Source organism: Monopterus albus, unplaced genomic scaffold (genome assembly GCF_001952655.1).
Source record: "Monopterus albus unplaced genomic scaffold, M_albus_1.0 scaffold120.1, whole genome shotgun sequence".
Classification (NCBI taxonomy): domain Eukaryota; kingdom Metazoa; phylum Chordata; class Actinopteri; order Synbranchiformes; family Synbranchidae; genus Monopterus; species Monopterus albus.
This window is the reverse complement of record NW_018128000.1, coordinates 837,585-851,160: the sequence shown is the minus strand read 5'-3', so window position 1 is coordinate 851,160 and position 13,576 is coordinate 837,585. Positions and strand designations below refer to the sequence as shown.

The 13,576-nt window shown below is 42.4% G+C and overlaps 3 protein-coding genes across 3 annotated transcripts in view; all 3 read left to right on the top strand.

Annotated features, from left to right (window-relative positions):
* The window catches only part of ctdspl3 (CTD (carboxy-terminal domain, RNA polymerase II, polypeptide A) small phosphatase like 3), a 9,717-nt gene extending 4,066 nt beyond the window's left edge, over positions 1-5,651 (top strand). The window contains exons 5-11 of the mRNA XM_020612119.1: positions 1,806-1,917; positions 2,367-2,453; positions 3,269-3,331; positions 3,637-3,716; positions 4,099-4,225; positions 4,712-4,807; positions 5,151-5,651. Of these exons, the coding sequence (XP_020467775.1) occupies positions 1,806-1,917; positions 2,367-2,453; positions 3,269-3,331; positions 3,637-3,716; positions 4,099-4,225; positions 4,712-4,807; positions 5,151-5,216 (631 nt within the window). The 3' untranslated portion in view covers positions 5,217-5,651. The remainder of the gene's footprint in view (positions 1-1,805; positions 1,918-2,366; positions 2,454-3,268; positions 3,332-3,636; positions 3,717-4,098; positions 4,226-4,711; positions 4,808-5,150) is intronic.
* Positions 5,652-6,774: 1,123 nt separating this feature from the next.
* On the top strand, positions 6,775-11,044 carry LOC109966874 (uncharacterized). Its single transcript, XM_020612082.1, has 4 exons — positions 6,775-7,008; positions 8,627-8,911; positions 10,570-10,936; positions 10,981-11,044. The coding sequence occupies exons 2-4, from the start codon at positions 8,638-8,640 to the stop codon at positions 11,042-11,044; spliced, it is 705 nt and encodes a 234-aa protein (XP_020467738.1). The 5' UTR covers positions 6,775-7,008; positions 8,627-8,637.
* Positions 10,933-12,821, top strand: LOC109966878 (transmembrane protein 79-like). The gene is made up of 3 exons (XM_020612086.1): positions 10,933-11,127; positions 11,719-11,932; positions 12,303-12,821. The coding sequence occupies exons 1-3, from the start codon at positions 11,064-11,066 to the stop codon at positions 12,556-12,558; spliced, it is 534 nt and encodes a 177-aa protein (XP_020467742.1). The 5' UTR covers positions 10,933-11,063; the 3' UTR covers positions 12,559-12,821.
* The last annotated feature ends 755 nt before the right edge of the window (positions 12,822-13,576 follow it).

Genomic DNA, 13,576 nt, shown 5'->3' with positions numbered 1-13,576 from the left:
TTGGGGGGTCTGGTTGTGTGTGTGCCTCCTGTCTGTGCTGTGGCTGGAGGTCTCAAAGTGGGTGTAGAAGGTGTTGACATCATCCAGCAGGCTGTCTGTGGAGCTGATGATGCTGGTGGTGGTCCTGTAGTCTGTGATGTGCTGCAGGCCTTGCCACATCCATCCAGAGTCAGCAGTAGAATAGAAGCCATTCAGCTTCTCTCTGTACAGCCTCTTGGCCGCTGTGATGGCTTTCCTCAGTCTGTACGTCGCAGCTTTGTACTCCGTCTCATCGCCTGATCTGAATGCATGAGAGCGAGCATGCAGCATGTGGCGTACCTGACTGTTTATCCAGGGCTTCTGGTTGGGGAACCTCCTGACTTGTATGGTGGGCACAATGTTGTCAATACAGGTACTAATGTACCCGGTCACATACTCAGCATAGTCCTGTACGCTGACAGAAAAGTCAGCTTTAAACACATCCCAGTCTGTCTGGGCGAAACAGTCCTGCAGGATGCCTTCAGCCTCTGTGCTCCACAGTTTAATTTGTTTGTCTGTTGTATGTTAGCAGTGCATGACATTTGTGCACTGCAGAAAGAGTAAAAAACACACAAAAAAAGAACAAAAGAAAAAGCCGGCATTTGAGAGTGGAACGCGCAAACACGTCTGCCCCAGGGGGGCGTCTTCCTGCTCAAGTCAGCTCCATTTAGCTAGTTGTGTTTCAAATCATAATGAAGTGAGCAAAAATAAAATTCAGTGCCCTAATAATTAAAATAAAAATGTTAGTTTTTTTTATTTGACTGTTGCCTTTTGAACTGATTTCTACACAGTCAGAGCTCATCACTCCTTGCCTGTTTCATGTTCTTTTGTTGTTACGGCTAACCGTCAGGACCAGGAACTGAGGACCCAGTAAGTGCAGAACTCGGACACAGACTTCAGATAAACAAAGATTTTTAATCAGGACTGGTAACAGAAGGTGTAAGGAGTAGTGTGGACGTTACGGCCGGTACGGGTGACTGGGAACTGAGTCAACTGGACCACTCGGTGAGCAACCCGGGGTGCGGAGAGTACCGACAGCCACTAAATTGAGAAGAGAGGAGGAGGATGAGAACACTCCGCAGATCAAATACTGACTATGTGCATGATGGGAACCTGGAACTGAAGAGCGATGCTGTGCAGGGAGGCAGCAGATGGCGAGATGACTGCCGGCCGGTGCATGGATCCGCTGGTGGGGGAAAGCTATGGCTCCCAGCTACTGTGATCGCAGCCCAGGTCAACGTCAGCATGGAATGGGCGTCTGGGAAGCGGAGTCGCTGAGGATGGCGCGTACCGTCCCCACAGGATAATCCTCAACTAAGAAGCTCGGGCTGCGAGGAGACAGCAGGGTGCAAAGAGGCAAACAAAACCCAAACTTCCCAAAACCATAGTTCAGTCCAAAATAAGGCTCAAGGAGAGTTCCACTGGCACAAAGCAAAAGCCACTAGTACAGCGATTCAGAGTTCAGTTCAGATAAATGCAAAAACCACAGGGATCAGCAAAACAAAAAAAGTAAACACAGATTAGTCAGATCGGACTTGCTTACTGATGATGGCAGGATGTCGAGAGATCATCTGGCGACGAGGACACACCAACGTTTACCTTAAGTACTGCTCCACTGATTGGGAGCAAGTGTGCCTCGTCGCCGGGAGTGCGCTCCAGCACCTGTCGGGGTGGAGCTATTGATGGGACCAGGGCAGGCGGACGAGGTGCTGGGAGCGCACTCGGCCGTAGCCATAACATTTGTACATATCTCTCTTGGTGTTAATAAGTCTTATTGTCCTTTCCAGAATTGTTTTCATCAAGAACATACCACTGCAGTCACAGCATTCCCGGTTGCGACTCAGAGATATTCCTCCTAAGACCAGGAGCACTCCCGAGGCCACACTAGTGATCGACCTGGTGAGTTTGCACAGGTGTATTGGATTTAATTTGCCACATGCCCCAACCTGTGGGACTTGTCATGACAATAAACTTGACTTTGTATCATCTGAGTAATTTTGAAAAGTAGGATGAGCGGCTTCTTCTTGTTGGTAGAATGAGGCTGTATGAATATCAAATAACTTGGCGTCTAATTAGTTTATCATTGTGTGATGATCAAGACAGCAGCAGTAGATGTGTATTGTTTTCCTGAGCTAGGCTCAAACACAGGTTGTTTTTGTTTTTTTTGTCCATCTGTCTTACATCTTTTCTTTTTGGTTTGAATTAATCAACATCAGTTTCTTTGTCCATGTGACTTCACTGTGATTAAAGCAGAGACTGTCCATCATCACCATTGCATTGACAAAGTTAAAGCAGCATGAGGGTTTTATACAAAAATAAACTAGTGCAGATAAACCTTGTCCTTCCAGGAGGAGACCCTGATGTTCAGCTCCCTGAATGTGATTGAGGATGCAGACTACACCTTTCGTGCAGCTTTCCAGGACCATCACTACAAGGTGACCACTCGCTGCACCCTGCCGTTCACAAGCCTGTCTTTCAGTTGGTGAAGAAAGTTTTTAAAAAAAAATTAAAAAAAGGATGATGTAAGAATCACTTCAGTGTGTCTGTCCTCTTCAGTGAGGGGAGACAGGAAGCAGGAGATAAAAGGAAATCTTAATGTGGAGAAATGCCAGCACTAACAATAACAGTGACGGGACTTTGTGACTAGTAATCATTTGCATTGTGTTGTTGTTTGTGTCATTAGGTAACTAGTGATCATTGCATTTATCATGTTTACCACAATAATGTGTGTATATATGGGTACTACAGAGATCATTGTAGAGCTACAGCTGCGGTTATTTTTAATTCTTGATTAGGTTGCAGTTTTTTTTCTTGATTAATGAACTCTCACGAGCTGTCAGCCCAAGGTGCCGTGTCCAAACACGCAGATGGCAAACATATTCAGTTTACTAACAGACATCTCGCATCTGCAAAAGCTGAACCAGCAAATGTTTGGCTTTTTTTTGCTCAAAAATTAATATAGCAGCTATTAGATTATCAGACTGGTTCAACTAATCAATTAATCAAGTAATTGTTGCAGTAATAGACCATTTTCAAGATTCATATTCATTGGTGGCACCTTGATTGTGCCCTGATATGCCTGAAGTGATGATCGACTGCTGAAAAGCATTGAAGTCTCTGAAAAGAGATTTTCCTTGAGCCCTAAAATCAGGGTTTGTTCTGTATAAAAGTGTAAATGTATCTCTAAACTTAGTGTTTTTGGAAAATGGACAGCAGTAACTATCCTGATATGCTCCACTGTTGTTCACAGGTGTACATGATCCTACGACCACATGTGAAGGAGTTTCTGCAGGCCGTGGCAAAAATCTATGAGGTATGTGTTGATTTGATTATATAGTGAATTTGTCTGGCACTAGACAAGTGCTGTCTTCAGTATCAGTTTGTTCTTTGTGGAAAGACTTTGTCAGATAATGTGTTGTTCTGCAAAAATGAAACTTTGTTCGGCGAACAGAGCCAGAAGCCCTGCACTCCTCAACCACTGTAATTACCACTGTTATCTTATTTTTCTTTGTATATAAAAATGACTTAAACAACATGTAGCTTGCAGAGTGTCTTGATGCCTGTTGACTTCTGGTTTGTGTGGGATCAGTTCCAGCTGCTGTTTGCGTTCTTTTCCAGCTGTTTGTTTACACATGTGCAAAGAAGGAATACGCTGAGAAGATCCTGGACTTCTTGGACCCACAGAGGAAACTGTTTCGGTATGTGTCCGATTTGCTTCCACTTGGGTTTCGTAAACTCTTTGCTGCAGTGGTGCAGACGTGCCGTCTGTCAGGTATGGCAGAAGACGTTGTTTTGTGGGGCATTTCCAGGTCAGTATTTCAGACAAAATTAAGGAAAGTCACACTTCAATAATGGAAAATGTCAAATCCTAATCGCTGCTGATTCAAACCAGCTTTAAATTGCAGTGTATTGTATTATAAATTAATCTCTATGGATTTTGTGTCAGATTGTGGGCTTGTATATAGGAACATGTTGTATTGTCTGAGAGAGAGAGATGCACCCTTTATACCAGTGTTAGATATAGCGTACTGATGCTTGATTCAAACCTGTAAATGTTTTTAACATTGATTTCCCTTGCAGGCATCGTCTGTATCAGGACAACTGTGTCTGTGTCCTCGGACACTACATCAAGGATCTCAGCATTCTGGAGAGGGATCTTGCCAAGACGGTGGTTCTGGACAACGCGCCGCACACATACCCGTACCATGTAAGCGCTGTGGCTCTGTGACATTAAATGCTGGTGTAAACTTGCCATTTTTACTGGATAAGCCTATTGATAGAACTCAAACTGGACCAAATCCTGTATGTGTTTGAGACTGATGTGGGATGGATCCAAATGTAAAACAAAAAAACTCTAGTGCTCATGTTTATCGTAGTGAAGGAAGATGTCAGCCAGGGCAGTGATGAGGTTTTAATAGTTTTTGGACAATAAGCGATTTCTATGAGAGGAATAAAAGTATCAGGCTTTGGATGCATAGACTAGTTGGATCAGGTCAGTGGTGGTTTTAATCTTTTCATGGTTAAAAAAAATCTAGAATATCACTCAATCTTTAATAACATCAAAACAAGTGTTTGTTTTTGTGTTTTTTTTAGTGAACATCCTCCAACTTGGTTCTCTGACATCCTCTCACAATTGCACTGTGAAACAGACAGAAGGCTTTTTATTAATTTTGAGTCTTTGGTGTTTTTGCAGCTGATGAACACGATTCCAATCAAGAGCTGGTCCGGAGAGTCCACAGACCGAGAGCTCCAGAAACTCATTCCTTACATGGAGAAACTATCTGCAGTGGTATGGCTGTCACATTATGAGCTTATCCCATCCCCACCCCCCACCACCAACACAGGTCAATGTTGAGAAATGTTCAGATCCTACAAATGGGCAACTTGAGTGAAAATGTAAAATTAAAAACAAAATGTTTTTTTGTTGTCATTGTACAGTTACATAGTTTGAGAACTGTTGTTTTTGTAGCTCAGGTTTATTCCTACAGTCAAAGTGCAGCCATTAGATTTTTCTGTTTTATCAGCAGGTCATGAATTAAACAGCTGGTTATCTGCAGCAACATCTGCCGACTGTCTCTCCTCTCGCCATCTCATTGTTCTGTCCTGATATCTCATCTGTCGTGTTTTTTCAGGAGGATTTTCGGGAGGTGCTGAAGAAGAGGAAGGACCACTTCCACCGGCTGTTGTCAGAGGACTGATGGGGACCCCCCCAACTACACTGTGTGACTTTCACAGCTCACGTTTGTTCACGTTTAGCAAGCCCACAGCTTGCTTTGCTTTAGCTAAAAAGCAGACTCCAGCTGGAACTAGCCAACCAGAAGCCTGTTGTGCTGCGGTGGACCTGCTCTCCCTTCTCTGTCCCCACTGGTGACTTTAAAGGACCTGGTCTGGTATTTCAAACATGCTGCTGGTTGTTTGTCACATAAACCCCCTTTTCTCCTACACTCATTCCACAGGGTGATAAACTGTGAACCAGTGTTTGTGTATATTTACGAGACAAAAATTGAAATACGTTGTTTATAGTCATCATTTTTAATTTATTGATTTATGTTGCTAGTAAATGAATGTTATCTCTGTATATTTTGAATATGCTTTTTAATGAAATAAAATTAGCCTATTAGCAAATGGTAAAATGGGCGCTTGTGTCAGTTCGCCTAACGTGTAGCAGGCTGTGTTTTGTGTTTCAGCTTTGTGAACTGATTTCAGGTTTGATGTAAGGGCTTTGCTTTGAAGAGTGTGGTGAGCGATTTGTGCTGCTGCAGACTGATGCAGATCAGACCAACAGAAGGAGGATGGTAAAGAGCTGTGAAGACCATCAGTAGTAACAGTGATGCCGCAGAATGAAACTTCACTTCTGTGTTGTCCTCTCACTGTTCTCTGAAAACGCTGGATTTATTCCACACACCCCCCTCTGCTGTTGAAAGTTATAGTCAAGTATTTGTTTTTATCTTATTGACATCTTCCCTGGGTTTTCAGTTCAGCTTCTGTGGTATCAGTGGAGCCAACCGCCAGCTTCTTTTGGCTTCCAAAAAAAAAGTTCCTGCTGTTGAAACAAGGCTCATTACTTCCTGTGCAGCAGGAAAGCAAAGGTTCAGACGAGCAATTGGAAAAGATTTGTGAAATCGAAATAGGTGTGACCACTGCTGTGTGTCACAGCAACTCAACAGTGTGTTAACATATGAATGTTGCACTATATGGATCAGGTTTCTTTTAAAAACTGCAGATTGTTGTCAGCATACTGGGATTTAAATTTAATTTTCTCTATAAACATCTTCACCTTTTACTGAGGAAGACTTTAAAAAAACATTTTGCATTTATAAAGTTCTTGTTTTGACAGAATGTGCCAAGTACCTGTAGTTGAATTATATTAGTGTTTACATTTAGCTCTGAATTATTACTGACAGAAAATAAAGCTTGATCCATATTTAATGTATTTTTACAGTAGATAAAAATACAAAAGCACAAGAAGACGTTCCCTGTGAGCCTCATATAAGGTCTGTAGTTTTGTCATTCTCATAATACTGTACATGCAGAATTTAAACCACAGTGAAGTCTTTAAAACGGTAGTAGCCTGCTCACATTTATCCCATGTATGAATATTAGTGAGGCACTAAAGTTTGGTTTGAGTGTAAATGTTTACTGCTCTGTTTAGATGAACTCGAGTTTGTGATAGATGTGATTGTTAATGTTGAATTTGAAGCTAAACTGCTGCTGAAGTGTTGCCTGCTGCTCCTCCTCCTCCTCCTGCTGCTGCTGCTGCACAGGCTTTATTTACTCCATATGGTGTTTGACATGGTACCCAGGGAAAAAACCGTGTGTGGGCGGAGGAAAAGCCTAGTATTTTGTCCGTCCTGAAATTTGATTCAGAAGTTCAGGATCGTGGAAGACAAAAAGCAAAGTGAGGGGGAGGGAAGAAAGGCAGAGAAGGACGGAGGCTTTTTTTTCCCAGCAAGAGTAAACTCACTAAGTATTCTGCAACCTCCGACAAAAGTAAGTTCATTTAAACGAGTATTGTTTGTAATTCTATACAACGTTTAGTTGTGCATTTAACAGATCCAAATTCATTCACATGTGTCTGTGAACACCTAACAGTTAACTGTTGTAAATCCTGCTTAGCTCCTCCAACATATAAGCTTTCTATAAGCTTTCTATCTCACAATGTGTCCTTGACGCGCGCAGGCTCGCGGGCGCATTTTTGGCTTCATTTGATTCAGCACGAAATTAGGCATTTCCTGCAGCCTTACTACGAAACCAGACGGGACCGGGCTTTAGTTGCTTTGTGGAAGAGGAATTGGAAAAAGTTTTTGTCTGAGAGATTTCCTCAGCAAGCGGGAGAAAAGTCATTTTCAGCGGGGAGTTAAAAGCACATTGGCCCCCCTGCGAGTGTTTCCACATCCACGCCAGCTCTGATAACCAACGAGATTTATTCCCCTGCGACCTAACCGCACTCTATACATGGTAAAGCGCTCATTTGTTTGGAGAAAGATCCTCGCCGCAGAGTTTTGCGTGCCGTATCTGCGCCACGGTTGGATAGGCGTCAAACACATCAAGAAGAAAATGCTCCAGATTCAGATGCGCCTGAAAACCATACAGTTCACACGGCGGAGCAACACGTGCGTGTGATGTTATTTCACATTCATTTGTCAAAAAGGCTTTTGTCCAAACCGACCTACAATAAGCGCATTTTACGCGTTTGTGTCATAAAGTGACCCAATAGTGGGAGAAGTAATTAGATCGTTTACTTAAGGGAATGTTGCAATATTACACTGTAAAAAAAAGTATTGCATTAAATTTAATTGGGAACTAGCTAAAATTATTCAGAACGTTCAGTGTTTAATATTATACTACTGGATCATTAGTGCTTTGGTAGGTGGAGCCAATTTGAACTAATTCGTGTAAGGTTTTGACATTTTATCTGTGACTGAGTCATATTGTAAAAGATTTGTCTTTTGCCTGTAAAATCCACATGAAAAGTAACTACAGCTGTTCTATAACTGTAGAAATAAGTAAAACAAAAGTGCAATATTTCTCTATGAAATACAGTGGAGCACATTATAAAGTAATATAAAACTCAAAATGAGTTATATATTCACAGTGTCTGTGAATAATGATTTTGCACTTTATCATCTAGATTAAGTGTGATCTTTGGAAATTATCATCCTAATAACATTTTTCTTATAAATTAACTTTCACTGTATCTTCATATTGCTCCTAATCATCCTCTTTCATATGTCATACCTGTCTGTCACATGCTGTTACACTGGTTCCCAGCCCAGGGGCCATGGCCACTCATGTGACCCCAAGATTAATCTGATTCTTTAGCTTGGGTATATACTGCGGCCACTCCGTGATTTTGGGTGAAATCAATAGGATTCACTTTTTATTTTGGTTTGAAAAGGGTTTCCAAAGTTTTAATAATGACCCCAAATGTTCTGTCAGGGTTTGTGTTGAATAATCATCCATCTGATAAAAAATGTTTGGTTTTCAGTAAGATCTTATTTGAAGATGTTGGTGCTTTCTTTGTACTTGTGTCCCTGGTTTATTTTTTTAAACAAATTTCTGTTTTTGTTTCTGACTTTTTTTGTGGACCTCTTCCTGCTCCTTTCAGGCTGTGTGACTATGAACACCTCAGGGCTTCAGGCCACTAACAGGCAGAACGTGAAGGAGCTCGACAGCATGAAGGAGTCAATCAGCGACATCATCAACCAACTCCAGGACATCGACCCAGCTAGACTCTCCTTCTCCCCCTTCCTGGACCTGGACACTCAGATCTCCTTGGCACCGGTGTCAGACAGCCCCGAGTCCTCAGTGGAGGAGCTGCACTTGTCCTCCCACTCTGTCTCTGGCTCCCAGCGCTCCCTTGAACCGCCACCAGCAGCAAATCAGCCAGAGAGTGAGTTATTACTGCTGATTTTTGTCTGTCACAGTTGTTGGATTTGAGGGGAAGCCTGAGCAAATTAGCAAGAGCTAAAGTCATGTTTGAATCCAGACTGGATCCAGAGGGAGTTAAGTCACAGTCTGTATTGATTAAAGCAGAGCAGTGTACATGTTGTTCCAGTTTTTCAAATGCTTTTTAAGGTTGAACAGCTGTATGTACCTACCTGCAGGCGCTCTGGACCACATCAGCAGCCTTGCATAAATGTAGGAATCTTTAAATGTTTTATGCAGGTTGAAATCTTTGGCTAAAATTGTTTCTAATGCTGAGGAGAACATGACAAAGCAGCAGGAAGTAGCATCCAGTCGATCAGAAACATTACCATTAGCTTTAGAAACTGGCAAGTTTAATCATGTCTGTGATGAAAAACACTTAGTTTGGCATGTGATTTAGGTCAGTTTGAAGACTTTGAGAACATTTCATGTGTTTTTATTTTGCTATTAAAAACAGTTTTATTTTAAGAAGGGAACTGTTTTGTTAGGAGATTTAAATTGGGACAAGCCACAAAGTTTCTTGTTTGTATTGTAATGTTACTTTGCATGTCCACAACACAATAAAATGTCTTAACTCACGTAGGTGTGTCTAGCTTTTAATAAAAAAAAAAAAAAAACAGACAAAGTTTACTGTAACATGAGAGTTGTATTTAGGGTTTGGACTGCTGCAGTCGTGCTGGAGGGAGACTCCATTTGTAATTGCAGTGGGTGAATGTCTGCAGCTATCCCCATTACAAGTATTCTTGAGAGCTCCTGATGTTTCATGGATGCTGATACGATGGCCTGCAGCAGCAGTGAAAGCACCTGGGTAACGATTGAGACAACATCTGCAGACATGTAGAGCTGCTCCATCATGAGTCATTAAAATCAGAGCCTGGATAGTTTCACATTTTGCTTCAAAGCCGTTTTCTGAGCTTTTCTGTTTTGGAGGTTGATGCTGATTGGTCCTTTTTTCCTCTACTGTATGTAAAGCTATTGATTAACTACAGTGAACAAACATGAAAGAGCAAATGTTACTTTAAAGGATATGGTTGACAATAGTCTGTATTTTTCTTATTTCCAGCAAATCCCACCAGAACATTATTCTCTCAACACTTTCTGACATCCCTGGCCTGTTGGTGCTCCTGAAGACATCAATCTTTAAAAAGGCCCAGTGGTTTCATGAAACCACTGGGCACAGCAGTTTTTACCAAATGTTACTCAAGTAGGAGCCAGTAGTGCATTTGCTAGGAACTATTCTCAGCTGCAGATTAATGCACATCTGTTGCTCTAGCAAGGATTTACATCAGCAGGATGTTTTATTGACTTAATGAAAGAAAATGTCACCACACCACCAGGGCTCCATGGCACAGATGAAGAGTAAGGTAGAAAATGTTGGTTGTAGTACTGATTCATTGCTGGTTTGGGTCCTTGAATAGAATTTGTTGACAGTAAGTGTCACCACACTTGGAGTATCTTTTACAAAACTTCCTACAAACCCCTCTACCAATTAACAAGAAACCCAGGCTTCTGCTGTGAATCATTGACTTATAAAAATAAATGACTGTTAAGAGCAAGTTTGCAGTTGATTGCATTTAATATCTGGATTTTTTTTTTTATCTAAACATACTCTGATCTGAACAGACTCTGCTCCCTGCCGCCCTGAGCCCGGTGACGGCCTCCCAGAAGAGCCACGAGCAGATCAGACAGAGGAAGGGGAGTTGGATCAAACTCTTTCCAGTCCGATCATCACAGGGCATGGTTTGGATGCCGCCACGGAAAACTGCATCAGCACTCCAACCCTGGCCTCTCAGGGAGACATTCCCAACGGCACAGACATGCCGAGATGGAGTCCAGAATCCACCACTCTGGAGTGCACCACAGATGAGGGCCGACCTCTGATAGGCCCACTGCCGGAGAGCGTGGAGCTGACAGTGTGGAGCTCAGAGGGGCGGGGAGAGACTTGCGAGGGTGCAGGCGAGGCTTCAGATCGGGGACGATGCTGCTGCCAGTGTAGATGCTGTCAAAGTGGCCGAGTTCCTGCTTTCTTCTCAGTCCTGGCCTCTCTTCTGTGTGCGGCTGGGATCCTTTATGCACTCTATTTCTATGTTCCTATTAAACCCCCCGACTGCCCTGACATGGCCAGCCGCATCATTTTCACCTTCTGCTGCTGTGTGATGGCAGTCATCCCGATCCTGCTTGGTACGCTGCACACCACACACTGCACACTGACACTCAGCAACAGTCAGTGAGCACCACCAATGAAACATAAAGATTAAGTGAGGATTTGGTTAGTCTGGCTGCCTTGTCTAGGAATGTTTCAATGTCTCGTCCCTTTTAATTTCATGCCCTTTCAACCTCAGTGCAGCAGATGTCTCCCCAGGCTTCTGGCGAGAAGTGTCTTTTTCTTCTCCTGTGCATAGCTTTAAATGGAAACTACACTGAGAGGTTGGCCACGTCTCAGGCTGTAGCCTAATTGTTTCACAGTATTTTAATTGCTTTCCAACCCGAGTGACCAGAATGAGAGGGCAGGTGGCAGAAACATCCAAAACCAAAGCCTGTCCAGACCATGTTCCTCTCACCTATTTGTCAAGCTGATGGCAGTGAGCAGTATTTGAATGCAAGCCATTCTGCTGATGGTTTCTGTATTCAAATGAAGACATTAGAAAAACAAAGTATGGTGTCAGATGAGATTGAGTGCTGTTAGGAGTTGCTGAAGGCTCAGAGTCATTTGCAGGATGATTGCCCAGATTCAAGATGCTAACTGACTTAGTGCTGTTCTCTCCCTGGCAGCGATGCTCGTTGGTGCAGCATGCCAGTTCTGCACCAGCTCCTTCAGTCTGCACGAATCGTTTTCCAGAAGACGGGCAGTTCAGCAGCTGTTTGTTACAGCTTCCTTGGAGCAGTTACTCCTCTACATCCTCAACCTGGTCGTTATGGCCACTTTGCTGCCTCAGGATCAGCTGAAGTTGGTACCTATAGTGGTTGCCATGTTCATCTTTGGAAGGTGAGGCTTAAAAGTGGACCTGAGAGGGTGTTTCATGAAGGAGGCTCTGAAAAGCACCTAGCAAACTGAACCAGGATCAAACTTTTTCATAAAACCAACTCGGAGCTAATCAGACTGTTGACTCATTTAAGAGCAGCTTGTTCATGACATTGAAACACAGAATTTATTAGTTGCATTAATAATCTGAATCTAGTAGCTAAAGCTGTCATAAATGACAATGCTTGAGTACATTTTATTTTCCACCCTTGCTAAAGTGTACTTATTTTCTAGCTTGGTTAAACACGTGCCATAGAGGCTGTGAGAGTTCATCAATGAGGTCTAAACATGATCTGATTTCCTGTTTTGTTGTTTTTTTTTTAATCCCTCCTAGGCTTGTTTACTGGGTCTGCCTGAATGTGTGCAGCTCCTGGCGAGGCTTCGGCTCTGGCCTGACCATCTTCCCGCTCCTTGCCATGGTGGCTCTCAATCTGTTCCTCATGTACATCCAGAATCTCAAAGAGCCATTTTTTGGCTCCCATGACTTTCTCTATAATCAGGTCACTCCCTCTTCCTGGTCACGGGAGACATCACAGAGCCCAAGTGGCAAACCAGACGTCCTACCCACAGACATCCTGGACTCTCAGTGAGGAGGCGAGCAACGCTTTCTTCTTTCAGAGGAGGAGATCTTTCCAAATATAGGCCATTCCTGTGGTCTGCAGTTCAACACACACTGCCGCTGTAATCTCCACGTCTGTGACAGCTTAACTTGTATTTTTCTTCCTCTTATACAGGATTTTTTTCAAATGTGGATTCATGCTTATTATCTGAAATGCCAGAGCTCTTTTTCTGCTAGCAGCAGAGGAAGCCTTTGAACAGTGCTGTTGTCTTCAAACATTTGTCCTTTTAAGCTATTCAAGAGCCTGTATCTGTGATTTATTATTTTAACTGTCCAAAAAGTTTGTACATGATGAAGACAGAATAAAAGCCATTTGTAAAAATGCCTTTTTATATTTTCCTGTTGGTTTTGAACTGTTTCTGCTTTTGCTTTGACTGGGCAGCTATTCCTGGAGAAAGTGCAGTGTGTGTGTGTTCAGTACTGGGACTGTCATTATGTGATAACATACTGCTGTCCAGCTCCACCCTGCTGGCAGCTTCACTGCTACTGAAGTTGCTCACTGGGTTTGTGGCACCAAAATGAGACTAAAAGAGAAACAGGATACTAAGAATTTGAGATTAATGAGCTATCCAAGTTACTGTCATGAAAGGTAATAAATCTGACTAGAAGTTTTATCAAGATAAAATAAAAATATTCAGTCTGTTTTAAATTTCCAATTTAATAAATCAAAAGGTTTAATTTCTGCTACAGTCATATCTGACAAACCACCACTGCTGAAACATGTGTCTCTAAACTCAGTGCTGATGTCATCGTTGTTAATTTTCCTAACATTTTCTCTGGAGGTATTTTTGCTTTATTTTAGTCATTTAACCTTTTAGCAAGGAGATGCAAGCAGAATTTTGTTTTAATGTTATTTCAGATTTAACATTTATCAAGCTGTGCAGCACTCGTATAAAAATTTACTCTGTCCAAAAGAGGAAATTCATTTGGTCAGGATTATGGCCACTTTGCAAAATGCATTCTGATTTCAATCTCAGAATTCTGACACT

Coding starts and splice junctions, on each gene's coding strand:
- LOC109966874 (XM_020612082.1), top strand. CDS start 8,638: ATGAACACCTCAGGGCTTCAGGCCACTAACAGGCAGAACGTGAAGGAG. Junction 8,912..10,569: donor AGCAGCAAATCAGCCAGAGA/GTGAGTTATTAC, acceptor TGATCTGAACAG/ACTCTGCTCCCTGCCGCCCT. Junction 10,937..10,980: donor CGGGGACGATGCTGCTGCCA/GTGTAGATGCTG, acceptor CTTTCTTCTCAG/TCCTGGCCTCTCTTCTGTGT.
- LOC109966878 (XM_020612086.1), top strand. CDS start 11,064: ATGGCCAGCCGCATCATTTTCACCTTCTGCTGCTGTGTGATGGCAGTC. Junction 11,128..11,718: donor AGTCATCCCGATCCTGCTTG/GTACGCTGCACA, acceptor TCTCCCTGGCAG/CGATGCTCGTTGGTGCAGCA. Junction 11,933..12,302: donor GCCATGTTCATCTTTGGAAG/GTGAGGCTTAAA, acceptor AATCCCTCCTAG/GCTTGTTTACTGGGTCTGCC.